Source organism: Lolium rigidum, chromosome 3, assembly GCF_022539505.1.
Source record: "Lolium rigidum isolate FL_2022 chromosome 3, APGP_CSIRO_Lrig_0.1, whole genome shotgun sequence".
NCBI classification, from domain to species: domain Eukaryota; kingdom Viridiplantae; phylum Streptophyta; class Magnoliopsida; order Poales; family Poaceae; genus Lolium; species Lolium rigidum.
In genome coordinates, this window is record NC_061510.1 from 380,860,855 (window position 1) to 380,880,171 (window position 19,317).

General features: G+C 51.6%; 1 protein-coding gene across 1 annotated transcript; it reads right to left on the reverse strand.

Annotated features, from left to right (window-relative positions):
* Positions 1–16,182: 16,182 nt before the first annotated feature.
* LOC124704406 lies at positions 16,183–17,038 on the reverse strand. The gene has a single exon (XM_047236660.1). The coding sequence runs from the start codon at positions 16,813–16,815 to the stop codon at positions 16,582–16,584; it is 234 nt and encodes a 77-aa protein (XP_047092616.1). The 5' UTR covers positions 16,816–17,038; the 3' UTR covers positions 16,183–16,581.
* Between the last annotated feature and the right edge of the window lie 2,279 nt (positions 17,039–19,317).

The window sequence follows — 19,317 nt, forward strand, 5'->3', positions numbered from 1 at the left end:
GTTGCGTTTGTTGGGATCCGATGAATAGAGAATACTTGTTATGTTGATTATCAAAGTTATATCTATGTGTTGTTTATGATCTTGCATGCTCTCCGTTACTAGTAGATGCTCTGGCCAAGTAGATGCTTGTAACTCCAAGAGGGAGTATTTATGCTCGATAGTGGGTTCATGCCTGCATTGACACCGGGACGGTGACAAAAAGTTCTAAGGTTGTGTTGTGCTTGTTGCCACTAGGGATAAAACATTGATGCTATGTCTAAGGATGTAGTTGTTGATTACATTACGCACCATACTTAATGCAATTGTCTCGTTGCTTTGCAACTTAATACTTGGAGGGGTTCGGATGATAACCTAAAGGTGGACTTTTTAGGCATAGATGCGGTTGGATGGCGGTCTATGTACTTTGTCGTAATGCCCAATTAAATCTCACTATACTCATCATGATATGTATGTGCATGGTCATGCCCTCTTTATTTGTCAATTGCCCAACCGTAATTTGTTCACCCAACATGCTGTTTATCTTATGGGAGAGACACCTCTAGTGAACTGTGGACCCCGGTCCAATTCTCTTTCTTGAAATACAATCTACTTGCAATACTTGTTCTACTGTTTTCTGCAAACAATCATCTTCCACACAATACGGTTAATCCTTTGTTACGGCAAGCCGGTGAGATTGACAACCTCACTTCGTTTCGTTGGGGCAAAGTACTTTGGTTGTGTTATGCAGGTTCCACGTTGGCGCCGGAATCCCTGGTGTTGCGCCGCACTACATCCCGCCGCCATCAACCTTCAACGTGCTTCTTGGCTCCTACTGGTTCGATAACCTTGGTTTCATACTGAGGGAAACTTACCGATGTACGCATCACACCTTCCTCTTGGGGTTCCCAACGGGCGCGTGTTGAACGCGTATCACCTACCTGTCTGATCTTTGATTATGAGAATATTGGGTTACAATGGGGTGCCGAAGGTTTCGGCTGTGATTTCGTCGAGAGGCTAAGTGCTACAGCGACCTAGCTCAAGACTTCTGGTGGCTAAAGTTGCTATGATTGATTCTGTGTCCCTCGGCAGCCACTCTCCTGGCCTTTATATAGGAGGCCAGGTCTCAAGAGATCTGTCCGGGTACGACTAGGTTTACAAAAGACCTAGCTCTAAACTTTGCTTGTTCGACTCCTCTCTTTCCTTGTTCTTCAAGGGATCTTCTCCTGCACCGTCCTGGTGGTCCGCCTCGCCATCGGGTATCTTCATGGGCCTCCAATTGGGCCACACGGGATAGGGCAATATCAGTTACCCGAAGGGTAATGCCCACGTCAGTAGTCCCCGAGTGTCTAGCCGAAGATATTTCGGGTAGAGACTAAAGCATGCCTCCACTAAATATTCTTCTCCTTGATTGTTCTTGTCCATCTTGTAACAACATCATCTTCTTCTATCGGGCGAGCGTCCAGTGCTCCCGATGGGAGTAGCCCCCGAGTCTAGGTACGGATGCTTGCAATCCGTGCGTAGACTCAAGTTGTGCCACTCGAACGTCTTCTTCTGCCAAAGTTTTCTGTAAGTCTTCATGGGTCATCTGATACATTTGTACTGGGGCATGTATTCTTCAATAAGGTTTCAACGCGTAAAGGATATTTAGTAACGTGCCCAGCTTTGTTGGTTAACTGCCGATGGCAAAACAACGTTACCCTACACAGAATCAAGTCCCCGGGCATGATCCTGGAGTACAAAAATGTTTTATCGGGTGCGCGTCCAGTGCTCCCGATGGGAGTAGCCCCCGAGTCTGGGCACGGGCGCTTGCGACCGGGTGCAGACTCGAGTTGAGAATTCCATCCTATCCTTCACAGGAATATCTTCGATCTCACGTTTTATCGGATGCACGCTCAGTGCTCCCGATGGGAGTAGCCCCCGAGTCTGGGCACGGGCGCTTGTGACCGGGTGCAGACTTGAGCCGATCTCCCGATGCTTTTTGTGTTTCTTCGGATGCTTATGGAAGGCTTGATGGCTTCACTGATGATGCTACCACTGCTATGGTTTGACTGACAAGACTTGACCTGACGGGCCCACCCTAGTTCTGCGCGGGCAGTTTTTAGGAAATGACCAGTGCATGCGTACTGACCGAGGCATCTCCTCGATTTTCGCACATCGTGGGAATAATGGGTCGCCGGTTCTGTTCTCCTCTTGTGACACGTGTACGACCAGATTTGATCCTCCTCCCACGATGTCTATGGAGTTATGGCCACGATTTCCCATCAATCCCGTGGCATTAATAGGGAGTCTTCCTGTTGTTTTTACTTTTTACGTTTCGACACTGCTCATTTTCTCGCCCAACCTTTCCTTTCACCTCTGTTTCTTCTCTCAAGAGCTCCCGGCGCCATGGGCAAGAAGAAGAGTGCCAGCACCTCAGACGCGACCAAAGTCAGCCGCGATTGGAGCGCCTCCGCCATTTCCAACCGCGATGTGAACAAGATGCACGCTCTAGGTCTCATCTCCTCATCTGACGATGACATTCATCTCCCAGGTCCAGTTTCTCGCCCAAAGCCCCCGAAGGGCTTTACTGTTATGTTCGTTGCCTTTCTATTTCGCGGGCTCTCTCTTCCTGCCCACGAGTTTCTTCGCTTCCTTCTTTTCTTCTATGGGATCCAGCTCTGGCAGCTGACCCCGAATTCCATTCTCCATCTTTCCATCTTCATCACCGTCTGTGAAGCCTTCCTCGGCATTGATCCCCACTGGGGTCTTTGGAGGAAAATCTTCTACGTGAAGCGTCACAATGACAGCAATGGCCCCCCGTCGTCGGTAGCTTTGGCTTTGTTGTCAGAAAAGAGGTTGATTACTTTGACTACCCGATGAAGGAGTCTGTCCAGGGCTGGTGCAACAAATGGTTCTATCTACGAGATACCATGGTGTCTGGGCGGCGCTCCAATCTCCCTCCGTTCGAGGATGTCCTGGTAGCTCAGCCGAAGAAGTCCTGGCGAAACGCCCTTTCCCCTGAAGAGAGGGTGATAGCCGACAAGCTATTCGACCAGGTCGTATATCTGAAGAACACGGGAGGCTTAACGTTGTGTGGCACCGAGGTAGTCTCAGTGTTCTTACAACGTCGGGTGCAACCGCTGATGTCCCGGCCCCACCGGTTGTGGCTGTATTTTGGCAAGGATGACAAGTCGAGAGTCAGCTCTGCCGACCTGTCGGCTGATGAGCTCCGCGACGAGGTGCATAGTCTGACGTGCCTCAGCATGAAGGACAATATTGTTCTGACCTAGGCTCGACCCCCATACGATCTCCACCATCTTCCGGCTGAGGTAATTCTCACTGTTTCTTGCTTTTACTACTATCATTGTGTTGTTCTTCGACCTTTTGCTGATTTTTCTCCTGTCGACAGGACTCCACCGTGGCTCAATGCTATCCTCCTACACCCGAAAGCGGTGTGGAACCAGAGGATGATGATGACTCCGAAGAGACCGAGGACGCCCAGCATATCCTTGAGGACAGTGACGTCCAGGAGGATGAAGCTCCCGAAGATGATGCCCTCACCAGGAGCAGGCGGTGTAAGAGGATAAATGAAGACCTTATTACAACGGCTGAATCAAGTCCTAGCGGACAAGATAATAATGCCGATGAGACCGCATCGCCTCCTCCTGTCGTGAAAAGTTCGACAGGCTTTTTTGCTGTTGAAGACGACCTGGACCTGTGAGCATCTATCTTTCCTTTCATAACTATCCTCCTTTATTCTGCATTCTAATCATCCTCTCCTTTCAAGCAGCTCTGATGATGATAACGATGTTCCTTTTGCAAAGAGGGCTAAGTTATTCTCTGGGAAGTCCGAGTCAGCCAAGGAGTCGAACCCTTCGCCTGCCAAACGAACGCCGCCCTCAAGGATGACCGTGGAAAAGGTTTCGGTGTTGAAGGTTATCCCTTCCGGCAGCGCTCCCGATCCGTCGGCTGCTCGTGACCATGTAAGTTATTTATTCGACTTAGTTTCTTTTGTTTTTTTCTTTTCGCTGAATTTCCATATTTGACTGAGGTTTCTTGGCTTTCTACCTCGCAGCCAATTTATGCCACAGTTGACGCTGTGGTAGATTTTGCCGAGCAATTCACCCGCCTGGAGTCTGAAAATGCTCATCTTCGGAAGACCATCAAGACTTCGGCTGACTAGGTGCTAGAGGCCAACAGGCTAGCAGCCGATGTTAAAAATGAAAACATCTCGCTGAAGGATGAACTGAAGAAGCTGAAGCAACAAATGAAGGATGAGCAAGATGCCAGGCGCGAGGCTGCAGTCGCAGCCGATGAAAAAGAAGGCGTCCTCCGCGAATCCATTGCGAATTTATTGGGTAAGTTCCTCGGCGCATATCTTTTTCCCAGTACTTTCCTCCAAGTTGCTTATCTATCTTCTTCCAGGCGTTGCCGATATAACCATCAATCGGGCTCGCAAGCTTCGGGAAGATTCCATGTCTGACGCCCTGTCTCTCGTTGCTGAGCCCAACGTCCAAGTTCTCGGACTTTTGCAAAGGACCAAGGGAGCGTTGTCGAGGTTATTCTCGATGATTTTCCCAAAGATGAATCAGGACAAGACTCTTGGCGAGATGGCAGACGCTTTCCTCGTCGACCCTTCCGAGCCTGTGGAGGTACTAAAGCATCGTTCCTGTTTGTTTGGAGCGGTACATACTTTCCAACTGCTGATGGGTCATGGACTGGGCTCTGAACTAGAGAAGTTGTCTAAGGCATTGCCTGTAGATGACAATAATCGCCTAATCAACCTTGAGCCCTTCAAACAATCAGCAGTAACATGTGCTAATCAACTCCTCAAGCTGGTTGATGAGGCGAAGACCAAAGCTGCGCCTGAAGCTGCCCCTGGCTCATCGCCAGCTCTTTCTTGAATGAACGCTTGCTCTGTCAGTTGTAATTAAGGCCTGAAACAGTTTAACTCATCCTTGTTTTATTCTGGCTCTGTTGCCAGCACCAACAATCTTTTGAATGTAATATATACACACCTGCACTCCCGATGGGAGTTCATATTGATGTTGTTCTGAACCGAGAATTGTGCTGCAGATTCCTTCATCTTCTTCCCGTGCCGATCCTTTTTAAATCCTCCGACTAGCGATGAATCTGATCTTGTTCGTCGTTTGCGTGATCAAATATCCCGATTGATCAAAGATATTACCACCCTTCACGCGATGGCGGTGTTGGTGAAAAGAAAGAGCGAGATTGCGACTGCCGTTGAACAACAAGCTCTCGATCGTCTCCGTGTTGCTACCGAAAGCTTGAGCTGTAAGTGCCTATCCATCTATTGATTTTTGACGAGGCTCGAATATGCTTTAACTGATCTTTTTCTTCTTGATAGTCGTAGCTTCCGATGAATCAGAGGAAAACAAGAGGATCCACGAAAAGATCGAAGTGATGATTGATGTCGCTCACCCGAAGCATGAGTTGTGGTCCCATCGACCGAAAGCTGTTACCGTGGCGAAATTTGAACATCGAGCAGAGAAGGTGCACTACTATTTTGATAAGTTCCACGCTCATCTCACGATGGTCTGGAAAACATTGTTTCCTCTGGACCAAGCACCCGAAACGGATTATTGAGAGGGATCTGAAGGCCCGAGAGGACCAGGGAACCTTGTCATGTATGTAATGACCTCGTACCTGCAAGGGATAATTTTATATAAATTCGACGTGTGTTTTGCATATCATGTAGTTCTGGCAAATTTGCTAATTCGATTAATAATTTATTGTCGGAGGCGGCCAAGTGATCAATTCAGCCTGCTCACCCGACGACTCCGTTGTAATTGCAAGTTTATTGCGGAGTCGATATGTAAGTTATGTAGGAGCGACACCCGTCGAATAATCGAGGGATTTAGACACTTGGCTTTGTCACGCGGTGCACCGGTTTGAGCCTTATTTGTGATAGTATGTCCATCAACTGCAACACTCGTGTATTTTCTCGAGGCTTGGATGGGTTGTTTGTGTGTCATTAACCTTAGCTCCCGATAGGAGTATTTAATTAATGACACCGTACGAACGTGTTTCTGGCCAGCGCTCCCGATGGGAGTAAGAGCCAACGACAGGGGCCCCGAACAATTTGTTCGGATGATGAGGCCTGGAACAATAAAAGGTAGGAAACCTGATTAGAATTTTATTCATAACATAAGGCAAGCTTAAGAGCTGCCGAATAACAAAAGGGAAATAATTATATCCTATGCATAGAACCATCGCAAGTGTGCGATGTTCCATGGATTTTCAACATCTTTTCCTGAAGTTGGATTCTTGAGCCGATAAGCTCCTCCTGGTATCACTTTAGTGATGATGAATGGCCCTTCCCATGGAGATTCGAGCTTCGAGGGTCTCTCCTGCTTCAGCCGCAGTACCATATCTCCAATATTGAAGCTTCGATTGCGTATTCGTCGGCTGTGATAATTTCTTAATGCCTGCTAATACACCGTTGTTCTTGCCAAGGCAATATCCCGAGCTTCGTCAAGGAGGTCCACGGCATCCTGCAACGCGATGTTGGAGGTAGACTCCGTGTATGCTGTCACCCGAGGTGCTTCGAACCGAAGGTTGGCTGGCAAAACTGCTTCGGCTCCGTGTACCAAGAAGAACGGGGTGTACTGGGTCGACCTATTGGGTGTAGTACGTAAACTCCAAAGCACAGATGGTAATTCCTCGACCCAGGCTCCAGCCGCACCCGTAAGGCGTTTCTTGATGTCGTCCCCTATTAGACCATTGATCCTTTCCACCTGGTCGTTGGTCTGTGGGTGGGCCACCAATGCGAATTTTAGCCTAATGCCGCTGTCGTCACAAAACTTCCGAAACTTTTTGGAGTCAAAATTAGTTCCATTGTCTGTGACGACGCTGTGGGGCATGCCAAATCGACAAGTTATTCCCCTGAAGAACTGGACGGCGTTTTCGGCTTTCTGATTTCGAACAGGTACTGCCTCGATCCACTTGGTGAACTTGTCGACTGCGACCAGTAGATATGTTTGACCTCCGGGCGACGATCTTGGCAGCGGTCCAACTTGGTCGAGTCCCCATTGGGCGAAGGGCCAAGCCAGAGGTATCGTCATCAGGAATGTTGCAGGAGCATGTGGTTTTGGCGAAAAACGCTGGCAGGGGTCGCACTTCATAACCAGATCTCGAGCATCTGATGCCGCCGTTGGCCAGTAAAATCCTGCTCTGAAGGCTTTTGCCACAAGGGCTCTGCTGCTGCGTGGTGTCCGCAAGTTCCCTCGTGTATCTCGCGCAACAGTGCCTTTCCATCGTCAATGGCAATACACCTTTGAAAGATACCAGAGATGCTACGCTTGTAGAGTTCTCCGTTTACCACAGTGAAAGCCTTTGACCGTCTCACGATTCGTCTTGCTTCTACTGGATCCTCTGGTAACTGCTGCTCTATCAGGTACGCTAGAAATGGTTTGGTCCACAATGGTTCGAGGAGGAGGACCTGTTCCGTAGATCGAGGTGGAGATTCTTCGATAGTCCACTGCAGGCTTTCCTCTGATTCGTCAACCGATGATTTCGGAGGTGCCGATGCTTTCTACTTTATCGATCGTTGAGCGATAACTTCATAAAACACCCCGTCTAGAATGGGGGAGCACATGGATCCAATGTTCGCCAGAGCATCGGCTTCCTCGTTGCTAGCTCTGCCGATATGCTTAAGTTCGCACCCTTCAAATTTGGCTTCCATATTCTGGTATAATTTTCGGTAGGCAATCATGTTGTCACTGACCGCGTCGCATAAATTCATCGACTGCTGTACCACGAGGTTCGAGTCTCCATAAATTTCCAGGCGAGTTGCTCCACATGCCTTTGCCATCTTCATTCCGTGTAACAACCCTTCGTATTCCGCTTCATTATTTGTCGGCAGGGAGAAGTTCATACGTAGGATGTACTTCATCTTGTCTCCTTGTGGCGATATCAGTATCACCCTGCTCCTGCACATGTGCTCCGCTTAGACCCATCGAAATACATTGTCCATGAACCCGACATGTCGGGTGCTGCCGGTGTTTGTGACTGGATCCAATCTGCCACAAAATCTGGGAGGATTTGGGATTTGATTGCCGTTCGGTTGACGTACGTTATGTCGAGTGGCGCTATGTCGAGCTCCCATTGGGACACTCGACCCGTGGCCTCTGGGTTAGTGAGTATATTCTTCAGCGGTGCCTCGCTTACGACGATGATCGGGTGCTCCATGAAATAATGCCGTAGCTTACGAGATGTTCTCCATACTGCATATGCCAACTCCTGGTGATGAGGGTATCTCTGTTTTGCTGGCGTGAGCACTTCACTGAGGTAGTAAACGGGTCTTTGCACGCCGTGAACTCTCCCTGCTTCTTCTCGCTCGACAACCAGGACGCTGCTGAAGACTTGCACCGTTGCCGCTATGTACATGAGCAATGTTTCTTTTTCGCGTGGGGTTACGAGTACTGGGGATGTTGACAAGATCTTCTTAAAATTATCAAAAGACTCTTGTGCCTCATTTCCCCACCTACCGCCGGCGCGAAATCCAGCCGCCGCCGGTCGAATCCGTCGCCGCCCCCGCTGCTGCGCGCCGCCGCGGTGTAGATCCGCCTCGCCCGCACCCCCTCCTGGCAGCAGCGGCCGCTCCGCTGCACTGTGGCGCTCGCGCCGCCGCCAGCGACGGGCTGTAGTCGGTGCTCCTCCTCCGCGTCCCCCTTCCCGCCGGCGTCGCGTTCTCCTCCGCGCCGCCGTCGACATGTCGTCATCATCGTCTTTGAGCTCGCTAGTAATATGGCGCGCCCATGGTGCTCGCCCATTTGCTCGCAAGGTATGCACCTCCGCCGGCCGGCCTCTATTTTTACTCGCCAATTAGCTACAATAGTTAAGTAATTTCATACATATGTTTGTAGAGTTCATCATACGATTCATCGGATGACGAGTATGATCAAGAGGAAGAGGAGAACATATCGCTACTATTAGCATACCGCGCCGTTAAGAGGCCAAAATTTGGTGGATCGGTGTTCGGTAGACGAAGTTGTGGAGAGAAAGGATTGAAGGGCATGAGAAGTTGATGCGGTCGTATTTCAATGAGAATCCGATATTCCCCGAAAGCTATTTTCGGCGGCGTTTCCGGATGAGTCTCAACTTGTTCAAGCACATTGCAACGGAGGTCACCAAATATGATCGCTTCTTTGAGCAAAGGAGGAATGCCGCCGGAGAACTTGGTCATAGCACATATCAAAAGGTGATCTCCGCCTTGCGTATGTTGGCATATGGTATACTAGCGGATCTTATTGATGATCATTTGGCCATGGGAGAGAGCACTTCTATCTTGTGTGTGAAGCGCTTTGTCGTTGCAATTATCAATGTATTTGGCTCCACATATTTGAGAGCCCCCAATGCTCAAGACACGGCAAGGCTTTTGGAGATCAACGCCAACCGGGGGTTTCCCGGTATGCTTGGTTCCATTGATTGTATGCATTGGAGTTGGAAGAATTGTCCAGCGGCATGGCATGGACAATTCAAAGGCTACAAGAAGGATGCCACCATAGTACTTGAAGCGGTGGCCGACCAAGAGACTTGGATATGGCATGCTTTCTTTGGAATGCCCGGATCTTACAATGACATCAATGTTCTTCAACGGTCACCACTAATGACAAGACTTGCAATGCGGGTCCATTGGTGGAGTTTGAAGCAAATGGCCACAAGTACAACTATGGCTACTTCCTCGCCGACGGCATATATCCAAGGTGGCAAACATTTGTGAAGCCGATTATTCAACCAAGAGGTAAGAAGCAAATCCAATTCCATAATGCACAAGCGGCGGCTAGGAAAGATGTAGAGAGAGCATTTGGGATTTTGCAAGCCCGATTTGCCATTGTTAGAGGACCGGCTAGATTTGGGACCAAGAATGCCTTTGGTATATCATGACCGCGTGTGTCATTATGCATAACATGATTATAGAGGATGATCGCGGAAAAGATGTGGATCAAACCCACTACGACTTGATGGGGGTTCCCGTGCAAGTGAGGAGGTCCGCACATAGGATTTCCTGGTTCATTGCCTCATACCATGCCATTCGGTGCAACGACACACATGATGAGCTTCAAAAAGATCTCATGAAAGAATGGTGGAATTGGAATGGACAACAATAGTTGCATACCTGTTGTTTTTGTTCGAAAACTATGTGTTGTATTGTCTCAAAACTATGTTGTATTGTTGTATGTTGGACGTGTTGTATTTGGTGTGAATTATTGTTGTTAACAATGTATTGTATTTGGATGGTACATTTTATTTGTGAAATTTTATACAATTATTTGATCTTGTTGGATGCAAAGGTGTGTGTGTTTGTTGTTTGCGCCGCGCCCGCGCGCTGCAAAATGGCGCGTCCGGCGGAGGTGCTATTTTACCGCGTCAACGCGCGTTGCAAAATGGCGCACCCGGCGGGGGAAAATAGCTCCGACACGCGGCAACGGTTTACAGCGCGGCGACAGCATTATATACCACGCCAACTTATAGCGCGCCTGTTAGAGATGCTCTTGTGTTTGGGAAAGCAGCGCCAAAAATTTCGCGACCTGTCGTACCGGCTGTTTGCTCCGCCGGGAGGTATCTGTGCCGGCACTTGCTAAATTTCTGCCGGCTGTTAACTTCTCCCGGTACTTAAATTGCCTTGGTTACGGGAGCAGCGATTTGGCTCCCGGGCGCACCTACTCCCGCGTGGTGATTGGTCCATTGGTGCATAGGGTGGTGTGCCACTTGATTTTGGTGAAGGAATACATATGGTAGAAATTTGGCTGCAGGTATGTGAATCGTATGGGATTCAATGGGCCAGGTGTAGAGACACGAACGTCCACGTGGGCTGATCATTCCTGTACCGTCGATTGCATCCCCGTGTTTAAGCATCTCCAACGCGGCGATCCATCCCACGTCCGCGCATCCGGATAGGTCGAATCGGACAAAAACCCAACCCAGCGTGTTGACCCATCCCAAAAACGGATGGCCGCGGTGTCCGGAACGACCCAAAGCCGGTCCAAATCTGGGCCGCGTTTGCGTGGGCGCGGACGCTGATGGCCGGCTGCTCGCGTCCGCCCCTTGTCCGCCCCTGGCCCGCGTGTTATAGGGAGATAGTTTCTTTCTTTATTAAAGTTAGCTATTACATTTTTTTTCTTAAATCTACTACTACTAGTCTACGTACGTACGGGGGCGGCGGGCTCGCCGGCAACTCGCCGCCGGGGCCGTGGATTTCACTCGACGCGGGTGGCATGTACGCGTGAGGATTCCACTCCATCTTACCAGCTGGGTGGCTCGGCGGTGGCCCTCTTGCTGCGTTCCGCGACCGCCCTCCTCCTTTCCGTCCTCGCAGCTCGGGCGCGCTCGTGCTCCGCCTCCAGCGGCGGCACCATCTGCTTCCCGCACAGCTCGAGCTAATGCTGGGCGGCGCGTTCGACAGCGGTCGTGCCTCTATGCGGACGCGGCCGGCGGTCCGTGCCTCCAGGCGGACGCGGCCGGCGGCCTGGGCCTCGTGGTTCTCCTCCCGACGGCGCATGCGGTCGTGCTACACCGACGCAGCAGCCTCCCGTGCGCGCCGCTTGGGCGAGGGAAGCTGGATGAGGTGGCGGGATGCTCGCATAGCGAGGAGCTAGTTCTTCTGGCCGAGGAGGTCGCCTAAACGGCGGCGGCCGGCCCGGCAGGTGGCCCCGTGCTCCTTTGTCACGCGCATGAGGTCGGCGAGACGCTCCTCGATGGCGACGTTGCTGTTCGCCAGCGCGAGGTCGTCGAAGTAGTCCTCCGCGTCGACGGGCTCCGCCTCCTCCTCCGCGACCTCGTACCAGCCGTCCGCAGTCTCGTGCTAGCCGTTCGCAGCCGCCTCCACCAGCTCCACGTCCTCTTCCTTCTTCGTCGCCCCCTCGGCAGCAACGCGGATCGCCTCGTCGTCGGCGACCCAACGCGCGTTCGCCCGGTCCTCCTCCTCCGTCCGCGGGAACCTGGCCCGGTCGGCGAGGGAGAGCTTGGCCCACATGGCCTGCAGGGTGCGCGACATGGCGATGGAAGTGTAGACGACGCCGGAGAAGGAAAAGGGGGAGAGGACGGCGGAGCGGGTGTGAGGTCTGTGAGGCCGACGCCGTCTTTTATAGCCGGTGGCCTTGGCAGGAAACTTGGGCGCGAGCGCGCGCCCATGGCCTTTTCATTCCCCCGCGCGTTCTCCCGCCCGCCATTGCTATCCCGTCGGGGCTGCCATGGCGCAGCGCCACCCAGGGAAAACGAACCACATGGCGGATTTTTGGGTCGTCGCGTTGGACGGAGTGTGCGACCCAAAGGGACAAGCGGACACGGGCCGCTGTTCGAGTGTCCGCGCGGCCACCCAAATAGCCTAAATAGCCTAAAATGTACGGCCCAGTGCGTCCGTTTGGATCGCCGCGTTGGAGATGCCCGAACAGCAGCAAAATAGGGAGTGAGTAGTACAAATCTATAACCCACAAGACTTCCCTTTTTGCAGCCTTTTGGTTTGTGGATTGGGACAACGGACCACGGAAAAACGATAGCAGCCTCTCCCCTATAAGAGCATCTCCAGCCGCATCGACAAAGTTGCCCCTAAAGAGATTTGGAGCTCACCGGATAAAATTTTGTTCCTAGCCACGCGACTCAATACGGTGTCCGGTGCCCCGAGCCTGTCCCCACTCCACAGGAGACGCTTCAAGCACACCGAACACAACGAAATGCGATGCGGGGAGTGGCGGGACCGATGCGTCAACGACACGTAAGCCTATAAACCCGTCGCCTACCTCTGGTCAAGCGGCGTTAATGGCGTCCAGCTTTTCCAGGCGACACAGTTGCGCGTCTCGTCGTGCATGGCCGCGTGGCCATCCGCGCTGGCATTTATTGCGACCAACGCTCCGCTGCCACTTCGCTCCTTCCTTCCCCATTCCAAACTCGCCGCTCCCAATCTCCTCCCCCTCGCTGCTCCCAAGCTCATCGCTCCCAATCTCCTCCCTCGCCGCTCAAATGTCGTCGTCCCGCAAGAGCGCCGTGGCGGAGGCGTGGGCGTTGTACCACACGGGATATCATGTCCCGCAGGACATGCGCCTGCCAAGCAGCAGCGGGTGGAGGATGGTCGTCAATGGCGCTGGCATCCTGCCGCCGCTGGGCACAGTGCGCTGGAGGGACACGATCAGGACCCGGCGGGCTCGCCTCACCGCCGAGGAGCGAGCCGATCCAACCTAGGTGGCGCAGGGGACGCCGACGACTCCTGCGGCCACACTGAACTGCAGCCACGCGCGCTGTCTCCTGCTCCATCCCCCGCATGGGATCCGTGGCTGCCGTCAACGCATGCTCCCCTTCCTCCTCCACGACGGCTCCCCTTCCTCCTCACTACCGGCCTACCAACTACCATGGCGGACGCCAGACATTATCGACCTCATCAGCAACGACGAGCAGTATTTCATGGCTAGGTTTTAGCAGGCCTTGCTGGCCCTTTTAAATTTTAAGCCTTTTCTCATTTTTATAATTATGTAAATAATGGGCTTTTAATTTATGAAAAAATTCTTTTTTTATGCGTCGAGTCCGGACACCCTAGATGCAAACGGATGAGCGGTCGATTTCGACCATTTCGAACAACACATACGGACGCGGCCGATCAATTTAAGCGTCTGTTTTGCGTCGGCTCATTATATGCCCTAAGCTCGTTCAAGCGAAATCGGTACTAACGTTGGTCGAACACGTTTTTCGTCTGTCATCTGTACTGGCACCTGTGACACAAGCGGATGGTAATAAATGTGCTGGACTCTGTTCAATAATCTAGATACCAAGTCGAATACCTGAGCATATACACAACCGGGGGACCAACTGTCCTCTGCTGGTTGGTTTAAGTCGGGAGAGCAAATAGACCCGGGAGCCAGTTTGGATTTCCGCTTTACCTTGTAAAGTCCATCTATGCCGGCTGTTTTTTGCCACCAAATTTTGTCCGTGGTGTAGTGAATTTTTTGGGGGACTATGAGCGGTTTCTGGCGGGAGTGTGAGTGGTTTCTGATCTACCGGCATGCGGGTTATACATGAGGAACACCGATTACGCGGCGTGTCCGCGCAGACACAAACATAGAGCATATTTGGGCCGCATTTGTGTCTTGGCGGACAGAGTGGTCACTATGTGTCGGGTCGCTGGGTCTGGGTGCAGATACATATTTCGATCGTGTGGTCTGAAACGGTCGCTCCGCATCCACTTGCATCGCCCCACTAGAGATACCCTAACCAAAGGAGATCCTACACACCTTTTTTTAGTTATCCCTGTGTGGTTTGGTACACGGAAATAGAAACAATTATCTAAGGGTCGCACGATCAGAAAATGGGTTCGCACCCCAGTCCAACGGTTTGACGTAAAATGAGGGTTGTCCGAGGGGACGTAAAGGTGATCCAAATTTGTTCCGTGAATGTGTATGTGCGAATCAAATACCTTTGTTCACGCGTGCGCACCGTCTAGGAGGAGCAACTGTTGCCCTCTTTGATATTCTGCGCCGCCTTCTCGGCTTCCTGCTGTGGCTCACTAAAAGTCGTACCTCTGCACGATACAGCTTATCTCCCACCGCCGGCCGCTACAACCATCTTTGACACCATGAGCAACATAAGGTCCATCTCACTCCGACAAAGAGGGGAAGTTGTCGGGATGGTGACATCGGTGGGAAGGAGCTGATTACACGACGAGTAGCTCAAGCTCCCCACCGAGCGACCACCAGGCGGAGGCGCATGATGCCATCGCCTACGACGACCACGAGGATGAGGGGGATGCCGTGACGACCAGGAGAAGGAGGATGAAGAGGCCATGTGGGCACGACTGCAGGCGGAAGAGGCGGCAGAGGAGGCGGTGGCGCAGGTGGCATACACAAACAACGAGGAAGACTCGTCGGAGGGGTACACAAGCTCTTCGGACACGACGAGCTTGTCTGAAGAGCTGAGAAGCAGGAAATGCTGCCGCAGTGACAATGGTGAGGCGGGCCCTCTAGGAAGAAGTAGAATATTTCATTTGAATCTTTATTTCCGTAACTTGTATGTTAAATTTGTTTCAAATATGAACTATTGGTGGAATTCGCTGCGGTTTTGGTTTCAAATATGGAAATTTTGTATATGCCTCGGCGGAAAAAATGCGTTAGGTCGGTGGGGACACCCCCAGACGCAAACAGTCGTGTGTGGCCCAACGGTTAATTTCACGTCCGCGGCTCGACGCAAACAAACGGGCATTTTCAATTTTTGCGTTCGAAATACTCCGGGCCACTAGAGATGCCCTAAGTCCAGCTCTCACCGCATGTGAAACTAGTTCCAATCCCCATCTCACCACGGTCGCTTCTCCCCCGCCGCTTTCCCCCTACCCCAACCACGCCGCCGCTCTTTCCAATGCCATGGCTCTTTCCCCCAACTCCCCGTCGCGCCTCACATCTGCCCCACCGTCGCTCCGCTCACCTTCACCCCACATCCCGCGCGTCACCTCCAACCTAAAGCCGTCGTGCATCGCCTCTGCCCCACCGCGGCCGCGGCTCACATCGTCCCACCCCTCCCCGACCGCTCCTCACCACGTCCCACCGCCGCTCCTCACAGGGGATACCACGCCTCTCACCACCCCCGATGCCGTCGAGATAAATGTTGGGATCTGAGAGCTGAGCGCCTCACCTCCGGCCCCTGGACTGCTTCTTACCATGCCCCACTACCACCAGCGAGGACGATGTGGCTGGAGGAAAGGAGAGGCTTCGCACATCGACCTCGGGAGTACGTAGCAGCAAATTCCAGATCAAGGTATAACATTTGCATAATCTTCGTACAATCCTGCAACACAATAACTTGTTAAGAACTATTGATTTCTTCACGTGCTACACGCCCACAACGCGCCCACAAAGTAGTTTCATGAAAAATCGGTTTGTCGAGTTGCGTATCTAAAAAGATAAAATTCAATACTAAAAGTAAGGCTTTTCAAAAGACAAGTTTTATCTTTTTTACATAGACCACACAAAATTTTGGTTTCTCGCGAAACTTGACGAACCCACATATATTATGCAGGTGTGTACATGTAAATTTTTTTGTCAAAACTTTTCGACATTTCAAAATATAATTCTTTGGTAGAGGAAGCATATGCATCCGGGAGCTGAATTGAATTTCCGCTGCAAAACAATAACATTAAAATAGATTTGACATTCAATCTGTCTGAACTCTGTACTGAAACTGAACGTTATTGAAAAAATTGCTTGTAACAACATTTGAAGCATCTCGGTTAATTAAATAATCCATTCAAAGGAAACATCCATACATGATGTGTGCGGCCGTTGATTTAACAAGCCACAGCCCACATGGTTATGTATACTCCCTCCATATGTTGGAAGGTTCGGCTAAATTCGAATATATCTCTACATTAAAGAGGGTTTGGATACATTCAAATTTTACATAAACTTTCAACGTCTATTTATGAACAGATGTAGTAAATCATCTGGAGAAGGGATTGCATAAGCAGTAGTATTGCTCAGTTAAGCGCTGAAAAAAAAGAGAGTTATGTACAAGATAGCACAACCCACGAGATTCACAGGCAGAACGTGTTCGCCTGCCGGTCCTGTCCTGGACGTATTAACCGTAAGCTAGCTAGCCCGATCACTGACTTGGGCAATGCCAAGGTCAAGCCGGCGCGAAGCGGTCCATGAGCAGGCACACCGTGGCCTCGGAGTTGGAGAGGACGCCGCTGTTCCTCCTCCTCCTCTCCTGGATCTGGGCGCCGCCCTTCTTCACGCTCTCCACCTCGAGCATGCCGTCGCCGCAGCCCTGGTGAGGCCGGCCGACGACTTCGGCATCGGCCGCCGGCGCCGTCTCCCGGGCAAACTTGGCGAACCAAACACCGACGGCGGCAGCCATTGTTCTAGCTACAGACTCTTCTGGGCTTCTCTCACTCTTTGGTGTACACACTCGAAAGAAGAAGGCTCTTGAGGACTTGAGCTAGCTTTTGCTTTTCTCTTTCACTGCTTGAGTGGGTGTTCCTTTAACTGTGGGTGCTGGGCTCTACTTATAGTCGAGTCGCCGGTCTGAACTAGGAACCACACTTGCCACTGCGACTGCGAGTTGCCAGTGGGAAGACCGGAGGAAACTACGTACGTGGGGGATGCGTGAGCCGATGAGGGAGAAGGAGAGAGGAGCGGGCGGGCCGGTGTTTTGTTTCGGCCTTCGACGCCGAGTGGCGGGAGAGCGGCCACAGCCTTGTCTGTTGCAGAGGCCATGCCGTCCATGCTTTCCATGTGACGCACGGCGCGGCGCGACGCGCGACTGGAGGCCAAGCTAATGTGAGGCCACCGTCGGGCGTGAAGGTCCGAAGGATATCCTCGTGCCGCATACCCACTGCCGCGTGGAGAAGGGATATTTCCTGAGGACTCCGGGCGCGGATCCGGAGAGATGCCACTGCAAGGATGCTGCGTGCACGGTGAGCCGGTGACTACCATCGCCGTCACACTCAGCGCGCTAGCTCCGTGTTCTGCAGCCCAGGTTCGCTGCACCAGCTGAACGAAGTATATGATTCGGGGAATCAAAAGGATCAAACATCGGTTATGCCAATCGCGGGGAGCGCCAGACATTGGAACGTTGTGTGAGGTGCAGGAGCTGGAACGTATTCGACGGGCCTGCTCAGAAGTTTTTAAGTGGGCTAGGCTACGTCCCAACCCAGTTTGAGCAGGCGAAGTTCAGGAAAAACGCTGCACTAGCTAACCCACGATGGATTGATCTTCTGAATGCCATGTCTGAAATAATTCTGGTATGAACTGAAGAAAAATATCTCTGGCGCAGAGGGAGATATTTCACATGGAGTATCTGAGATGGAAAAATCTACTTTAGCCGAGCGGTGGTGCTGAATTACAGCTCCACTCCCACTTGGCTTCACCGTCTCGATCGTGCCCATGAATACGAACTTTTCCTAGGGTCCATGAAAACGAACTCGATTGGAGATACCTGCTGTGCAGCCCCTTTCCTAACAGAGACTTTGAGAAGACACTGAATTTGATATTTCACTAGTTATTACTAGGCTACAAACACATCACTATACGTAATAATACTCGCACACGTCTAGAGATCGTGTATATTCATGCATTCAGCACAACCTACTGGCCGAAACAATCGACCAGGATGGACAAGAGTGCGTCCTCTCGGACGAATACCGGCGACGGCGAGCTACCGGCATCAGCAACCTGTTTCTTGGCCGGCCAACCCATGGCATCGTCGCACGGCGTCTGAGCAGCACTGCACTGGCCATCAGAACGAGCTGCGTGCCCGCCTCCGCGGCCGAGCGAAGCCGTAGGTCTGAACGCCTCGTCGGCTCTCCTCTTGGCCCGGATCCTGTCCAGCTCCGCCGTCCAAATATCTATCAGGCTTGACATCGATCGATCGCCGGTCGTATATGTAACTTGCAAGACAGAACAATTTAGAGTGAAAAGTCGAATGCGAAGATCGAAGAGAGAGAGATCTGGAGTTTGGTGCGTGCTGCGGAGCAAAGAGCGATGATGCACTTTATAGAGGTCCTTTGCAGCCACTGACACGATTGACTAATTGGAAAGATGTGACTGAACCTTGACTAATTGAGGAACTTAAACTTATATAAAGGCACACAGGCTACTCATGAAATTTGTTTCAATCAGGGGATACCTGATGCTGAGCACACGGGATTGAAGGAGCTGCCGTCCGAATGTTCGTGTGAGGACATCGCAAGTGCGGCCCACTGGAAGCAGCCTGACATGAGATTGGCCGTCAGATTGCAGGAGAATCTGCTGGGAATACGTGCTTCTTCTTGATAGGCGCAGCGGCGGCAGGCGGTTCAGCATCCTGTGGGTGGAGTCCCGGCGGTACCGTGGGCGCCCGATCGCGACAACTACGGCGTACATCAGGGGACCGTTCTGCTGTTGCCATCGCTCCTGCTGCTGAAATTGACTCTCGGTACGACGGCACCGTGTTTTGTTGACGTCAATTCTTTCTGGAAGGCGGTAATTTTGTGTAACTGTATGAATCATGCTGTTGTCTGTACAGTCTTTGTGGTTCTTTTATGTTCCAAGATGAACCCGAGCTAGCCAACCATATCACACCCTATGGGCTATGGCTATGGGCGTGCTAGCTCCTCTGTCTCAGCTGATGACCGCTTTTGTGGTGTTTGTATTGCCACACCCTGCCTAGATTTGTTTCGTGTGAGATATTTCGCGCTCCAATGGCCAAGATTGACTTGCGTCGTGATTTATCCATGGAGCACCTCTCCTAATTTGTTGAGCTTTGGTCTCTTATTGAAACCATCCACCTCTATGAAGACATTGGGGATGATGTTGTTAGGAGGCTCATGCCAAATGGGGAGTACTCCGCCGAATCGGTATATGAGGTGCAATTCCTTGG